Raw genomic sequence first — 15,643 nt, forward strand, 5'->3', positions numbered from 1 at the left:
ATAGGCCTAATTACTTTGATTCTGCATGCCTACTGCATATTAATTAGGGAATGTCAAACATTTTCAAAGACAAGAATATTACCCATTCATTTTCACATTACATATATATAGTTCATATACATATTGCCTCAATCTTCTGTTTATAAAGATATTTAACATCTCCACTTTGTTTATTTAAAAACAAGTGTCTACAAACGGCCTTTAGGCCATTTAAGTCATAGTAAAGATTTCTAGTTGCTTCTTATCTTTTAGTTTTTCAATTTAATTTATTTTTATTGTGGTAAAATATACCTAACAAAATTTATTATTTTAACCATTTTTAAATGTATAATTCAGTGGCATTAAGTACAGTCACAATATTGTGTAACCATCACCCACTATCATTTCCAGAATTTTCTCATCATTGCTAACAGATACTCTATATAAATTAAACACCAACTCCCCATTTCTCCATACCCCCAGTCCCTGGTAACCTCTATTCTATTTTCCATCTCTTTGAGTTTTTCTACTGTAGATATCTCATATAAATGGAATTATATACTATTTGTCCTTTTGTTTCCTGGCTTATTTCATACTTAGCATGTTTTCAAGGTTCATCTATTGTAGCATGTATCAGAATCTCATTACCTTTGTAAGATGAATAATATTCTATTGTATGTATAAACAACATATTGTTTGTCCACTCATCTGTTGATGGACATTTAAGTTGTAAATAATGCTTCTATGAGCATTGGTGTACACGTATCCAACTGAGTCCCAGGTTTCAATTCCTTTAGTGTACCCGTATACCTTAAAGTGGGATTTTGGGCCCTGGCAGTGTGGCTCAGTTGGTTGGGCATCACCTCCTACATTGAAAGGTTGTCCGTTTGATTCTTTTTTTTTTTTTTAACTCCCCAACCTGTTTTTATTTTTTTTAATTTTTTTTTATTGCTTAAAGTATTTTTTAATTAAATCTTTATTGTTCAGATTATTACATTTGTTCCTCATTTTTCCCCCCATAACTCCCCTCCTCCCAGTTCCCGCCTCACCCTCCGCCCTCACTCCCCACCCACTGTCCTCATCCATAGGTGCACGATTTTTGTCCAGTCTCTTCCCGCATCTCCCACAACCCTTTCCCCCCCAAGAATAGTCAGTCCATTCCCTTTCTATGTCCCTGATTCTATTATGATCACCAGATTATTTGTTCACTTGATTCTTAGATTCAATTGTTGATAGATGCATGTTTGTTGTTCATAATTTGTATCTTTACCTTTTTCTTCTTCTTCCTCTTCTTAAAGGATACCTTTCAGCATTTCATATAATCCTGGTTTGGTGGTGATGAACTCCTTTAGCTTTTCCTTATCTGTGAAGCTCTTTATCTGACCTTCAGTTCTGAATGATAGCTTTGCTGGATAAAGTAATCTTGGTTGTAGGTTCTTGGTATTCATCACTTTGAATATTTCTTGCCACTCCCTCCTGGCCTGCAAAGTTTCTGTTGAGAAATCAGCTGACAGTCGTATGGGTATTCCCTTGTAGGTAACTGAGTTTCTTTCTCTTGCTGATTTTAGGATTTTCTCTTTGTCTTTTGCTCTTGGCATTTTAATTATGATGTGTCTTGGTGTGGTCCTCTTTGGATTCATTTTGTTTGGGGTTCTCTGCGCTTCCTGGACCTGTAAGTCTATTTCTTTCCCCAGGTGAGGGAAGTTTTCTGTCATTATTTCTTCAAATAGGTTTTCAATATCTTGCTCTCTCTCATCTTCTGCACCCCTATAATTCTGATGTTGGTACGCTTGAAGCTGTCCCAGAGGCTCCTTACACTAACTTCGTATTTTCGGATTTTTTTTTCATTTTGCTTTTCCGGTTGGGTATTTTTTGCTTCTTCGCATTTCAAATCTTTGACTTGATTCTTGTGCTCCTCTGGTCTGCTGTTGGGAGTCTGTATAGTATTCTTTATTTCAGTCGGTGTATGCTTAATTTCTAGTTGGTTCTTTATCATAACATCGAGGGTCTCATTAGATTTCTTGTAGATCTCAAGTTTATCGGCAGCATCTAGACAGTTCTTGAGAGACCTTAAAAGTGTGGTTCTGAACTCTATATCTTCCATTGACAATTTTGTCCTGTTTCTTTGTCTCCGCATTTTTTTTTATGCTTTCTTGGTGCACCCCCTAGGGTCTTTGTGTGCAGTCTTGTTGTAGTTAAGCCTTGATTGTTGTAGCTAATACTGGGGGGATTTGACCTCCAGGCCAACTGGCTGTGAGAGTCAGCTGTGTCTGCAGTGGGAAAACTTCTGTCCTCTGGGGAGGTGCTAATCTAGACTTTGCCTGAGGCTATCTGGCAAATGGCTCTGTGCAGGGCTTGGGCAGGGCGGGTCGCACTGGATCAAACAGGGCAGGTGGAGCGAGCAGTTATGGCTGCTCTCAGTTCCGTCCCTAGGTGCTCTGCCTCACAGAGTCCTAGCAACTGCTGCAAACCTTGGAGAGAAAGCTGCCTTCGAGTTCTGACCGAAGCCAGACAGTCCCGCTTCTCCCGTTTGAGTCTGGGTCCCTAGAGACTCGCCCGGATCTGGAGCTCAGAGTCGGAAACTCCCTCCCGATTGAAAACAACAACCACGCCCTCCGTTGCCAGCCCGCTCCGCGCGCACGCACTCAGCACCTGAGTATTTCACTTCAGCACTGCGCCTCCTCTGAGTCTGGATATGATATTCTCTTTCCTTCTAGTTGTAGAATTTCCACTCAGCCAGCCTTCCTGTGGTTCTGGATGATGTTCGTTCCGTCTTTTAGGTGTACCCTTGAATTGGTTGTTCGAGGCAGCAATCTCCGGCGTTAACCTATGCCGCCATCTTGGTTTCTCTTATTGCTTAAAGTATTACAAAGGGTATTACATATGTGTCCTTTTTTCCCCCCCACCCTTGACAGTCCCCTAGCCTCCCCTATCCCCCAGTGTCTTATGTCCATTGGTTATGCTTATATGCATGCATACAAGTCCTTAGGTTGATCTCTTACCCCCTACCTCCTGCCCCCCAACCCTCCCCGGCCTTCCCACTGCAGTTTGACAATCTGTTTGAGGCTGCTCTGCCTCTGTATCTATTATTGTTCAAAAGTTTATAATGGTCTCTATTATCCATGAATGAGTGAGATCATGTGGTATTTTTCCTTCATTGACTGGCTTATTTCACTTAGCATAATGCTCTCCAGTTCTATCCATGCTGTTGCAAATGGTAAGAGTTCTCTCTTTTTTACAGCAGCATAGTATTCCATCGTGTAGATGTACCACATTTTTCTAATCCATTCATCTACTGATGGGCACTTAGGCTGTTTCCAGATCTTAGCTATGGTGAATTGTGCTGCTGTGAACATATGGGTGCATATATCCTTTCTGATTGGTGTTTCTGGTTTCTTGGGATATATTCCTAGAAGTGGGATCACAGGGTCAAATGGGAGTTCCATTTTCAGTTTTTTGAGGAAACTCCATACTGTCTTCCATAGTGGCTGCACCAGTCTGCATTCCCATCAGCAGTGCACAAGTGTTCCTTTTTCTCCACATCCTCTCCAGCACTTGTCGTTTGTTGATTTGTTGATGGTAGCCAGTCTGACAGGTGTGAGATGGTACCTCATTGTTGTTTTGATTTGCATCTCTCGGATGATTAGTGACTTTGAGCATGTTTTCATATGTCTCTTGGCTTTCTGAATGTCCTCTTTTGAAAGGTGTCTATCTAGGTCCTTTGCCCATTTTTTGATTGGATTGTTTAACTTCCTTTTGTTAAGTTGTATGAGTTCCCTATAAATTTTGGAGATTAGGCCCTTATCAGATATGCCGTTTGATTCTTGATCAGGGCACATGCCTGGCTTGTGGGCTCCATCCCTTGTCGGGGCATGTACAGAAGGCAACAGATCGATGTTTCTCTCACATCAATGTTTCTCTCTCTCTCTCTCTCTCTCTCTCTCTCTCTCCCTCTCTCTCTCTCCCCCTTTCTTCCTCTCCCTTTCTTTCTCTAAGCATGCCCTTGGGTGAGGATTAAAAAACAAACTGTGGTTCATAATACACAATGGAATACTACTCAGCCATAAAAAAGAATGGCATCTGACCTTTTGTGACAGCATGAATAGACCTAGAGGGTATTGTGCTAAGTGAAATAAATCAGGTAAAGAAAGACAAATACTGTATGATTTCACTTACATATGGAATCTAAAGAACAAAATAAACAAACAAAATAGAAATAGAGGAGAGAGTGTCAGTTGACAGAAGAAAGGGAGGTTGGGGTGGATGGGTGAAAAAGGTGAAGGAATTAAGAAGTACAAATTGGTAGTTATAGAATAGTCACAGAGATGTAAATTAGGGAAGATAGTCAATAATATTGTAATAACTATTTACGGAGCTGGGTAGGTACTTGAAATATTGGGGGAACCAGTCTGTGAAATACATGATTTAATAACCACTATGCTGTACATCTGAAAGTAATCTATAAAAATAAAAGCATAATATGCTAATTAGATTGGACAGCCAAATGACCTTCTGGACGTCCTTCTGGATGATCTTCCAGACAATCTTCCGGACGAAGCTGGGGCTGCAAGGGCCAAGACAAGCCTCTGCGGCTGGGAGGACTGAGCCCCTTGCATGAATTTCGTGCATCAGGCCTCTGGTATAGAATAATGTTGAATGTAAATTGTAATTAAAATAAAAGAAATACCTATTCAGAATAGACAAGGTATTAAAAACACAATTGTCTTTAACCTCAAAGAACTTGTAAAGGGGCTTTGAGAGATAAACAAATGCAACACATTATGATATATGCAACGAAATAAGTAGAGTGTGCTCTGCAAACATGGTAGAGCATCTAGCCCAGGCTTTGAAGAACACAGGAAAGGCAACCCAGGAGCAGTGGCATCTAAGTTGAGATCTGAAGGCTTTTTGGGGCAGATTGCCTACTAAAGAATTGGAAGGATTAGTGAGGTAAATGGATTGGAGAGTATTCCAACCAGAAGAAACTATATAAATGAAGCTCAAAACCAAAAACAGTTTGATATACCGACAAAACTGAGAGTGCAGTATGACCACAGTACAAGAGGGGAGAGAGAATGTTGGAGAAAGAAGGCTAATTAACAGAAACCAAAATCCTGAAGGGTCCAATAAACTATTTTAAGTATTTTGAATTGTATCTGAACATTAGTGTCAGTGCAGTGATAGGATCAAACTTGTACTTTGTAAAGAAGGATCACTCTGATTACACTGGGAAGAAAGGGGGAAAATAGACAAGATTGGGGCAGGAGACCACTGAGGAAGCTGTTGTAGGAACCTACACCGGATGTGCAGATAGCCTGGAGAACAGTAATGGCAAAAGGGAAAGAGAAAAGTGAATGGCCTAAGGAGGTATTTAGGAAAGAAACTGATTAGTGTGAAGAAGATGGAGGAATCGGTGATACTTCCAGGTTTCTGGCTTGGACAGGATGCAGGATTGTGGCAGACTGTTGAAGACACCATGAGAAATTCAGACCAGTCTGAAATGTCAAGTGGGAGGGTGATGGGGCAAGAGATAAAGCTGGAGAGCTTGGTTGGGCCAGATTAAATTTGGCTATAGGTCAAATTAAGATTTTGTTACGTTAGTCTTTTTTAAAAATATGTTTTTATTGATTTTTAGAGAGAGAGGAAGGGAGAAGTATAGAAAGATAAAACTTCGACTGCCTCCTGCATGCCCCATACTGGGGATTGAGCCAGCAGCATGGGCATGTGCCCTGACTGGGAATCAAACTGGTGACCTCTTGGTTCCTGGGTCAATGCTCAACCATAGAGCCACACCAGCTGGGCTTGTGATGTTACTCTAAGTGAAATGGGAAGCCATGGAGAGCTTTATTGTTTACACTACTTACTTTCAGTGAAATAAATAAAAATGAAGACTGAATAATTCCCAGGTCCACCATGTATGGCTGTGTACTGCACAAATCCAGGCGATGCCACTCACATTGATCATGATATAAATGGTACACCCGAAGTCATGCAAAGCACAGCAGCCATCCTTGATGTAGCATCTTATGTGGTTCTCTAGTTTTATGTGAGTAAATGTCTCATATCCATAATAAAATAATAAGCATCTCTAGAACCAAGCTTGTTTTATACTTTTCTGTTTCTCAAATTACCTAGCATAGTTCTGAATATACAACTAGCTCCTATTGAAAAACTTGAAGTCTTGTCTCTTAAATCCACCACTCACTTTAATTTTACTACTGTAAGCACTACCTGTTCTATCACAGAGTAACTCCAACTACACTTGTCAACTTTAACAGATTTAAAATCTTTATTTCTATAACGAGATATTGCATTTATATGATTATACTTTTACTGAAGCAAGTGTCATGACACTAATGAATTTTACAACGCATTTTCCTTCACTGGTTATTTTTTACTTGAAAATACTTAAGTGTTCCTCCCTTGCAATTTTTTAGAGTAAGAATTTTTAGGACCTGATTTGGTTTCTCCCATCCTCTATGATTATATACCTCTGGCCACTATTCCTGTATTTGATTAAAAATCATAAATTTTAGTATCACATGTCTGTTTTGTTTTCTGTGAAATACTTTTATACTGTCATAGTTATCAAGTCAATTATGATTTTAGATGTTATATCCTTTATAACACAAAGTCTTATAATTTATTTAAAGGGTCAGAATGAATCACAAAACACATGTATAGTTTTTAAAATTATGATAAAAATAATCTATTTTCTCCTTTTACAATTATTCTCCTTGTAGTTGATACTATAGTTAGCATCTTCTCAATTTTGTTTGGTGATTCACTGTAACTCAGTTGTTTATGAGAGAAGGGCTACCACACCTGATACATCATTTTCGAGTGGTAAGAGGTGACAGGAAGATGAAACTGAGACCACTGACTCTCTGAACAAGCTAGCAACTCTCCTAAGAGGCAAGGAAGCACAGCATGCATTCACTTACTTATTTAACATATACTTATATAGCATTTACCCTTTAGTAATGAAACTGGCCTATAGCCAGGTTTAGAATGCATACCAAAGAGTATAATCTGCTGAAGTGATATTATTCTACCATTAACATCACTGTGGCTGTCTGCCATGCTTACTGTATTAAACTGATGCAACTGACTCTAGACTAGGTCACAGCCATCACCATCTGTATATGTGGAATTTGAACTGAGTGGGCATGTAGAGTATACAAGTACGGCAGGTTCAATTTACATGTACTTTAGATTAAATGATTGGAACTTACATGTTTACAATTACATAAAGAAATCTAAAAATGAACTTTGACTATATTTTCAAATGAGCATGTAAGTTCTACACATCTAAACCTTTAATAAGCATGTAAGTTCTATACATCCAAGCTAACATCACTTTCCTGGGCTCCAGAGCCCTATATACCCAAATTGCTCACCATGGTCGCTGGCACATAGATATCCCAGATACACCACAACCTCAATGCTGTTATAGTGAAATCACCATTTCCTCCGCCTTCTGTATCCTCTTTCTCCTCAACGAATGGCGCTAACCTAAGCAGCCAGAAGCCTTGGAGTCATCTTCAACTCCTCTCTCTTCTTACCTGCCCCTGCTCCCTTCTGCTAAGTCACAAGTCCTGCATATCTCTTATCCAGCTAGACTGGTAGAGCAAACATGCATACCTGGTCTCCCTGATCCCATTTTAATCCCCTCCAATCTGTTCTCTACACAACTGTGAAAATCATCTAAAACACAAAAGGGATCCCAATGTTCCTCTAATTAAAACTCTTCAGTGGCTTCCTATCAATTTCAGTATTAAATCCAACCTTCAGATGAGGTCCTTCATAATTAGGCCTGCTTTCCTCTCTAGCCACTGACTTTTCTCTCCCTTGCCCTATTACCCCAAGATGCTCCAGCCATACCTGAGCATTTGCCTTTTCCATCAAGTACACACCACGTTTTCTCTTGCCTCTACCTTACACATAATTTCCCTCCACCTGAATGCAGTTTCCCCTCCCCTTCTTGGTCTAGTTAACTTCTAGGAATCCCTCCTAGAAGTTTCCTATAGAGAGCCCCTTCACTCCCAATGCTTGGTTAGAGTGCCCTCCATAAGTGCTTTGTCTGTCTATCGCTAGACACTTATGAGATGGCTGTTTTATTTCTCTTTATGTATCTCTCCACTAACAAATAAGATCCTTAATGGCTTTCTGTTTCTACATGATCAGCACCCAAGCATTCATCTAGCACCTAGATGCTCAATAAATGTTTATTGAATGATGAATGACCAAACTGTGAACATTAATATGTAGAGAATAAATAGCATATGTTCTAAAAGGTCTGTCTGCTCTAAGAGGTTTCATGAGTAACAATTGAAGAGGACAATTTTGGAAGGCAGTCAGTTCAAAAATGTGTCTTCAGATGAAAGTAATTTTTATTGTATTCATACTGCACCTACTCTAAATTCTTTTTAGATAGTTTACTCTAAAATACATGTATACAAAGATAATTATTAAGAGCCATGTGGTGCAGACAGGGACCAATTCTATTAGAAACATAGGTTAGATGTAATTACTGCAATTGAGTTCTGAACATAGCACTGAGTTTAATGCTAGCAAAAGTAAAAGGGAACTACTTCGTGAAATAAAAGAAAGTAGGAACAGTTTTTCCCCCAGAAATTTCATACCAATACGACAAAGTTTCGGGTTCAATCTCGGGTCATGACACATACAAGAATCAACCATGAATAGTGGAACAGCAAAATCAATGTTTCTTTCACTCTCTCTCTTTCAAATCAATTAAAAATTTTAAAAAGAAAAAGACTTGTTGAATTAAAAAGTATGTATCTTTTAAAAATATATATTGTTATTGATTTCAGAGACGAAGGGAGAGGGAGAGGGAGAGAGAGAAACATCGGTGATGAGAGAGAATCACTGATAGGCTACCTCCTGCGCATCCCACACTGGGGATCGAGCCTGTAACCCAGGTATGTGCTCTACCCAGGAATCAAACCGTGACACCCTGGTTCATAGGTCATTGCTCAACCACTGAGCCATCAATCAACCAATAAATATAAAGTGCCTCCTCCTTCACTGTGTTCCACTTCACTTGTCCTCAGAAAGCCCTGGAGAGAAGGCAGTCAGGGTTTGAGGGGCATATACAGACTTCATAACAAACACTAAACTTTTTAATGTTTTTTATATGCTCCTTTGATTTAGAAGGAATAATAGCACAATGAGAAAAATAACTCTAGGTTATAGACACATTGTACATAGTTCTTTATAGAAGCAAGTATGAAATAAAATTATTTTTGTAAAAATATTGTGAAGAATATATCTTGCAACACTTTGTTTGAATCAGTAATTTATTTGGACATATTTAATAAGGCAAATTCTCACATGAGCACATCAAAAACACAATGAAAAAGAGCAGAGATCTAAAATGAAATAAAACTCCATTGATAATTTTCACCTTTAAAGTTCCTTTCACAGTGAATGAATAAAAAAATTATTCACAAGGGAACTATTGATTTATCATGATATGCATATGGAAATGGTTTTCACATAATTTTGAATACATGATACGTATTTATTTAAATAGATTATTATAAAAGTGAGAAAACAGCCGAAACCGGTTTGGCTCAGTGGATAGAGCATCGGCCTGCGGACTGAAAGGTCCCGGGTTCGATTCCGGTCAAGGGCATGTACCTGGGTTGTGGGCACTTCCCCAGTGGGGGATGTGCAGGAGGCAGCTGATCGATGTTTCTCTCTCATCGATGTTTCTAACTCTCTCTCTCTCTCTCTCTTCCTCTCTGTAAAAAATCAATAAAATATATTAAAAAAAAAAAAGTGAGAAAACAAAACCCTCTGAAGTATGCAAAAATTATGTCCAAGTCAGGAATAAAATGCAGTCATGTCTTAGGCTACCAATATGAATTCACATGACTGAAAAAAAACTTGATCAAAATATATAATTGATGCACACATATACTGGCTCATTAAAGAGCATTTTTATTTTATTATTATTTTTAAAAAATATATTTTTATTTATTTCAGAGAGGAAGGGAGAGGGAGAGAGATAGAAACACTAATAATGAGAGAGAATCATTGATTGGCTGCCTCCTGTCTGCTCCCTACTGGGAATTGAGCCTGCAACCTAGGCATGTATGCTGACTGGGAATTAAACTGTGAACTCCTGGTTCATAGGTTGATGCTCAACCACTGAGCCACTGTGGCTGGGCTCAGAAGCATTTTTAAATCCAGGTGATTTTTAAAAAAAATAATAAACTGTTTGGCTCTGGCTGATGTTGCTCAGTAAATAGAGTGTTGGCCCACCCACCGAAGGGTTGCAGGTTGGATCCCCCATCCCGGTCTGGGTGCCTGTGGAATGTGTCTCTTTCACATCAATGTTTCTCTCTCTCTCTCTCTCTCTCTCTATCTTTCTTCCTTCCACTGTCTCTAAAAATCAATGGAAAAATATCCTTGGATGAGGACTAACAAAACAAACAATAAAAGAATAAACAATTTGAATGTTTAACTTAATTGACTATTAAGAAACATTTTCTTAACAAAGCTTACAGGTTATTTTTTAAATTAAAAGAACACATATACCGGAATAATCATTTTGTGTCTCAATTAAAAATAACTAAAAAAGTTCTTAGACTGAATCTAGATAACATGAAATATGTTAAAATAAACTTCTAAGGAAAAGAAAAATCTTAGTGTTCCATCAAGATATTATTAAAGTGCAGATAACTTTAGGATATTATAGTTATATTCCTTTTGTATTCCATTCCTTCATAAGTGGAAATAGGTGGCTGTTTAAAATGTCAAATAGCCCTGGCTGGGTAGCTCAGTTGGTTAGTGTTGTTTCCATAGGCAAGGTTGCAGGTTCCATCCTTGGTCAGGGCACATACAGGAATCAACCAATGAATGCATAAATAAGTGGAACAACAAATCAATGTTTCTCTCTCTCCCTCTTTTCCTAAATTTAAAATATAACTAAAAATTAAATGTCATATCTAAGTCACTTATACTTTGGTGATCATTTAGCCTAACATTTTGGATTGATTACATTCCATAAAATATTCTACATTGTACACCTATGGGAAGAGAAAACCTGCCACTATTATACTAAAACATGATATTGTGTATTTTAAGTATTACATATACTTCCATATTTCTGTGTCAAATTTTAATGTAATGTCAATCATCTTCCCTGTTTTAAAAACATTTTAGTTTAGCGGTATATTGTCCAAAAATTAAATATTTGTAAATAGTAAGTGTCCATTAACAAAGGGCATTGAGTAGGACAGAGAAAGGAAAGAAAAAAACACCTAAAATATAAGTGCATTTTAAAAATGTATTATGCTCTAATAAACTTTACTTAGTCAGTATATATGAAACATTGTATGTCTAGCATTGTTCTGAGTACTTTGAGGAGTATACATGCATGCATAAAAGCACACACACACACATGCAGAAGAAAGTAAGTTAATCCACATGAAACAACTGTAGAACAAAAGATTATCAATTTTGAAATAATGAAATTTAAAAAGTGGAAAAAAGTTTAGTGCAAGTTGCCCAGGGGTTAGGGACAAGAGGGAGGTGGGTGTGGTTATAAAAGGGTAGCACAGGGAGGCATCCTTGGGTGATGAAAGAGGTTTGTATCTTGACTATTGTGATGGATACACATAGGATAAAACTGCATAGCACACACACAAGCACACTCAAATCAGTCCAAGTCAAACTGGGAGAACCTGAATTAAATCAATGAATTACCCATGTCAACTCCTGGTTGTGATATTATCCCACAGTTTTCAGGTATACAGGATCTTGTACTATTTCTTACAACTACATGTGAATCTACAATTATCTACACTAATAAAAGACAAAGATGCTAATTGACCATGCCCACCAGCCAATCAGAGCGACTATATGCAAATTAACCCAACCAAGATGGTGGCTGGCAGCCGCAGAGCTGGAGCAAGCAGGAGGCTTGGTTGCCCCAGTGATGGAGGAAGCCAAGCTTCCCGCCTGCCCTGGCCGGCTGTGGCCTCCACAAAAGGCAACAAAGTTTCAATTATAGAAGCTAAATAAATCCCAGATACCAGCTTCCAGCCAACCTCCACACACTCATGGGGTGATGGTCCCTGCTGGGGGCTTGGCCAGCCTGCAAACAGCCATCAGCCCCTCACCCGGGCTGGCCAGGCACCCCAGCGGGGACCCCCACCCTGAAGGGGTTGTGGCCAGTCTGAAAACGGCCCTCAGCCCCTCACCCAAGCTGGCCACACCCTCATGGGGTAAGGGTCCCTGCTGGGAGGCTTGGACAGCCTGCAAGCAGCCATCAGCCCCTCACCCAGGCTGGCCAGGCACCCCAGTGGGACCCCTACCCTGTTCCGGGACACCCTTCAGGGCAAACCAGCTGGCCCCCACCCATGCACCAGGCCTCTATCTTATATAAAATAAAAGGGTAATATAATAAAAGGGTTATTTGCAAATTGACCCTAACAGCAGAGCGACTGGAAATCACTGGTCACTATGACACACACTGACCACCAGGGGGCAGACGTTCAATGCAGGAGCTGCCCCCTGGTGGTCAGTGTGCTCCCACAGGGGGAGCTCTGCTCAGTCACAAGCCAGGCTGATGGCTGCCAGTACAGTGGTGGTAGTGGGAGCCTCTCCTGCCTCCTCATTAGCACTAAGAATGTCCAACTGCAGGTTAGGCCTGCTCCCCGCTGGCAAGTGGACATCTCCCGAGGACTCCCAAGCTGCCAGAGGGATGTCTGACTGCCAGCTTAGGCCCAATCCCTGGGGGAGCAGGCCTAAGCCAGCAGGTGGTCATCCCCTGAGGGGTCCCAGACTGCGAGAGGGCACAGGCCGGCTGAGGGACCCTCCAGAGTGCACAAATTTTTGTGCACCAGCCCTCTAGTCTATACTAATAAAAGGGTAATGTGCTAATTAGACCAGGAGACTTTCTGGGAGACCATCTAGACGTCCTTCAGGACAAAGCCATGGTGGCAGGGCCAAGGCAGAGGCAGTTTGGGAGATCAAGCCAGGAGGGGAGGGCAGTTGGGGGTGATCAGGCTGGTTGGGGGGACCAGGTGGGGGTGAGCTGGCTGGCAGGGGGATAGTTGGGGGTGAGCAGGCTGGTGTGGGGGGAAGTTGGGGGCAATAAGGCTGGCGGGGGGGGGTGCAGTTGGGGGTGATCAGGTTGGCAGGGGTGCAGTTGGGGGTGAGCAGGCCAGACGGGGGGAGCAGTTAGGGACTAGGGACGATCAGGCAGGCAGGCAGGTGAGTCCCAGATTGTGAGAGGGATCCTAGATTGGAGAGGGTGCAGGACAGGCTGAGGGGCACCCCTCCCCTCTGCAATGCACGAATTTCATGTACTGGGGCACTAGTCCCTAAATAAAAAGTTTTAAAGACTGTTATAAAATGCACTTTCTCCATTCTTAATACACCTCCTGACCCTAAATAAAAACATAGAGGGAATAAACACCAAAATCCCTCCCAAGGACACTATAGGGTACCATCTAGGTGCTGTAGTAATTCTCCTAAAAAATAACCCAGAGTAAATATTATGTCTAAACATTCTTATCCTTAATTTTAATGTTCTTAATTTTCTTTTAATTCCATGTTAATTTAAGTGAGTTTTAAAGATCATATCCTATAAATTGAAGGCTTCTCATGACACAGTAGTGATAAGATGCTATCTTACTTTGAGTTCAGATGGTGGTGGCATCATGCTTAATGAGGGAAGGGAAGGGAAGGGAGAGGAAAGCCACCATTATCTCCTTGTTACTAGATAAGAAGCAAATCACACACACACACTCTTCCCCTCTATAGCCGGCATGAGTTGGGCTGAGGGGTGGAATGAGAATATTATAAGGGTTTCTCAAAACTAGATCTTTACCGACTTTGAATCTCCTGGAAAATACTCAAGCATATCAAGCTCTCTCACTAATGCAAAATGAGAACTAATGGAATTCCTTTGATGTGGCATTCACACCCTGATAGTAAAACGGGCCTGACTAGGGCAGATTCCCATTCACATAAAATGACTTCCAGGCAGGTAGTTCCTTTGGCTTTGACTTTCCAGCTGACACTTGCCTGGTGGCAGTACAGATGGAACTAGGGCCCCTCTCACACCAAACTGTAAGATTCCCCAGCTCAGCCTCACCCCCAAAGGCCTGCAAAAGAGACTGAATGCTTCTACCACCTTCGCAGTGAACTGGAGGAATTTCTCCAGCCCCCATCCTTTTGCCCAAAACTCAGCGCAGGGGGTAGGGGTGGGATAGGAGGCAGGGGGAAGGAGAGGGTGGGGGCGGGGAACGCGGCTAGGAGAGCGCAGTGACACAGGCAGTGACTGGCCTGGGATACGGGTGATGGGCAAAGCAGGGCTGAGGACCAGGGCAGACTAATGACTGAAGGCCCAGGGCACCAGGTGACACAGCCCCAGGGGTGCGGGCAAAGCGGGTTCAGGTGAGGGCTCACCCGCGTTCTGCAGGGTCTCGATGTTCTGGGGTCTGGTCGCCAGCTCTGCCACCATCTGCACGAACTGGGTCCGGGCTTTCTGGTACTGCTCGAATACTGCGGGGAGAGACATGGTGGAGCGAGCTGCTCAGTCATGCCCTGGCTCCCGCCAACTGCTGTGGAGACAGCCGCCCCAGCCCCTACCTTGCAGCACCTGCCTCTGACTCATGGTGCCTGAAGCTCTCCGCTGGTCACAGTTCGGGGTGACCTGGCTCCTCTGCCCGGGGCCTGCGAGTCCCAGGAGCGGACAGCGGACGGGGGGACTGGGACAGCGCCTCTTCGGCCTGGGGACGGAGGCCAGTCCTCTCTGTGTACCCCGGTCTCCCGAGCAACCGATCAGAACAGCTTCAACTGTCAGGCCCTGGATTGACGTCACGGGGGCGGGGCCCCGCGCCCCCAAGAATGGCCAGTCCCGGGAGAGCTTCACCTGCAGGGGCGCCCGGACGCACCAAATGCGCGCACTCGCTGCAGAAGTCTGCACCGTGGAGTGTCACTATGCTGCTGGTGGGGCGTCCGGGCCTGGAGTGTGCCCTCCCCTGCGGCTGTTCTCCTTGCCCGCCCTGGGAGGCCAGGAGCGGCGCTGCACCCCAGCCTTCTCTCTGCGCAGCAGCGGGTGGGAGGCGTGCCCGCCTCAGTCGCATCAGGTGCAGCTCCCGCAGGTGGATGTGGCCCTGGCACTTCGCCAGCGAAGCCACCCAGGGCCAGCGCGGGCGGCACAGGAGCGGGTGCACTGGTGCCGCCCACCCCGCTTGCTGCTGCCCCGCGCTCCGCTGCCCCGCGCTCCGCCTCTGCGAAGCCCCCCGCCAGCGCTTGCTGTCGGAAAGGCCGAGTGGAGTCGTGTCTGGAGCTGGCCTTCGACCGCCCGCTCCATGTGCAGCTGCGTGTGCCCATCTGCGTCCTCTCCACAGGCTCAGGCCAGTGGTGCCGAAGCTGAGCGCCGCCTTGCCCCGCACCGCGTCCGGGCGCGCTGGTGCCTGCGCCTGCCCAGGGCTCCCCAGCGAAGGCGCGGGGCGGCCAGGGGGCGAGCGTCAGTACCAGAGCCCACGGCAGTGCAGGGCGGGGCGCTTGGAGCGCGTGGACAAGCTCCGGCCGAGGTGCCTGCGCCATCTGCGGGGGTCGCGGGGCAGGCGGGTGGAGCGTGGACGTGCTGGGGGCTTAAGTGCTAGCGCCAAAG

At 43.2% G+C, this 15,643-nt stretch overlaps 1 protein-coding gene across 3 annotated transcripts in view; it reads right to left on the minus strand.

Annotated features, from left to right (window-relative positions):
• Positions 1-14,933, minus strand: part of LOC118677591 (sperm-associated antigen 6) — a 68,278-nt gene extending 53,345 nt beyond the window's left edge. Inside the window, exons 1-2 of one of the 3 annotated variants that reach the window (XM_036352800.1) lie at positions 14,614-14,933; positions 14,431-14,526 (exon numbers count right to left, since the gene is read on the minus strand). In XM_036352800.1, the coding sequence (XP_036208693.1) occupies positions 14,431-14,526; positions 14,614-14,638 (121 nt within the window). In that variant the 5' untranslated portion in view covers positions 14,639-14,933. Of the gene's footprint in view, positions 1-14,430; positions 14,592-14,613 lie in introns of those variants that run through there. The other 2 variants (XM_036352791.1, XM_036352780.1) reach the window with 2 other exon arrangements.
• Positions 14,934-15,643: the final 710 nt, after the last annotated feature.

Source organism: Myotis myotis, unplaced genomic scaffold (assembly GCF_014108235.1).
Source record: "Myotis myotis isolate mMyoMyo1 unplaced genomic scaffold, mMyoMyo1.p scaffold_m19_p_1, whole genome shotgun sequence".
NCBI classification, from domain to species: domain Eukaryota; kingdom Metazoa; phylum Chordata; class Mammalia; order Chiroptera; family Vespertilionidae; genus Myotis; species Myotis myotis.